This window comes from Polyodon spathula, chromosome 25 (genome assembly GCF_017654505.1).
Source record: "Polyodon spathula isolate WHYD16114869_AA chromosome 25, ASM1765450v1, whole genome shotgun sequence".
Classification (NCBI taxonomy): domain Eukaryota; kingdom Metazoa; phylum Chordata; class Actinopteri; order Acipenseriformes; family Polyodontidae; genus Polyodon; species Polyodon spathula.
In genome coordinates, this window is record NC_054558.1 from 7,911,100 (window position 1) to 7,912,297 (window position 1,198).

At 35.6% G+C, this 1,198-nt stretch overlaps 1 protein-coding gene across 1 annotated transcript in view; it reads right to left on the reverse strand.

Moving 5' to 3' along the window:
- Positions 1 to 480: 480 nt before the first annotated feature.
- The window catches only part of LOC121300208 (interleukin-10-like), a 3,091-nt gene continuing 2,373 nt past the window's right edge, over positions 481 to 1,198 (reverse strand). The window contains exons 5-6 of the mRNA XM_041228702.1: positions 992 to 1,057; positions 481 to 801 (exon numbers count right to left, since the gene is read on the reverse strand). Coding sequence (XP_041084636.1) covers positions 709 to 801; positions 992 to 1,057 — 159 coding nt within the window. The 3' untranslated portion in view covers positions 481 to 708. The remainder of the gene's footprint in view (positions 802 to 991; positions 1,058 to 1,198) is intronic.

A 1,198-nucleotide genomic window follows, 5' to 3' on the forward strand; every position in this document is an offset into this window, starting at 1 on the left:
TAAATATCTATTACTCTATTAAACATCTATAACTGTGTTATTACATGTGCTGAACGCTAATAACAAGAAATAACAGTTTATTGCAATTACATCTTAGTGATGCATTACTAGGGTACCTGCAATTAATAACTGTCTAGTATAGTTTAGCACATTTTTCTAACACATTTATAGATATTTCATTGTTTCATTGATGACTAAAAAATTCGCTTTATAAAAGAGATCATTATAATATCCTAAAAATGCATCCCATATGAAATACTGAGTAAATAAAACTGGTGTCGCTGTCACTTACTTGATGTTTTGTAAAATAGAACAAAGACTGCAGTTTACAGCACACAAAAACCCTGAAGCAATTACAAAGTAGAGTATTTAGAACACTAGTTCTATTAGAACCATACACACTGCATTAAAAAATAACGACACCTCATGTTTTGCTTAAGAGACATGTCAATAAAAGAAATGTTTTAGTGTTGAACGGTGTGAGATAAGCAGGACATCGTTTATTAAATATTGACAGCCTGGAGCAAAAACCAAACATTATCTAACCATGTAGTATATGGAGAAGCCACTGTTTTACAGCAGCTTCTGTCGTTCTCTACATTTTTACCTAAAGGGCAGTTTTTGTTTTAGGCCATCGTTCGAGACTCCTGAAGATGCTACATTCAGATCGTGTTCCCGGTGCGGTCAAGAGAGAGCTGAGGTAGATCCTTAGTGATGTCTCTTTGCTGTCAAATACTCTTCAATATAGTTAAAGAAAAGGCCAAGTTCCCCCATTGCTTTATATACCCCTTTCTCCTGCAACTGTAAAGAAAAAAAAAACATTGATAATCTACACATTTACACCATAGTTTATATAGTACGGCTTTCCAGTTCTTAACTTGGTATCAAAATCACTATCTAGTTACAAATTTTTCAGGGAATAGGTCTAATTAGGGATTACCGGGTACTGGGTACTAAAAACAACATTAACTTCAAATAGCCAGCGACTTACATTTCCAAACTGGTTCTTTAAATCTTCCAAACTGAAGCCTTTCTTGTTGCACGAAAAGAATCTTCTCTGAAAAAAAAAAGAGGCAAAACGTAGGTTTAGATTCAAGTAAGAAGCGGACAGAGCATGGCCTGATACGCGGGGATATCCCAGTTTCCTCTGGGCTGTGCAGCCAGCCAGTGACAGAGATGACAGCGAAGAAAAAAACAT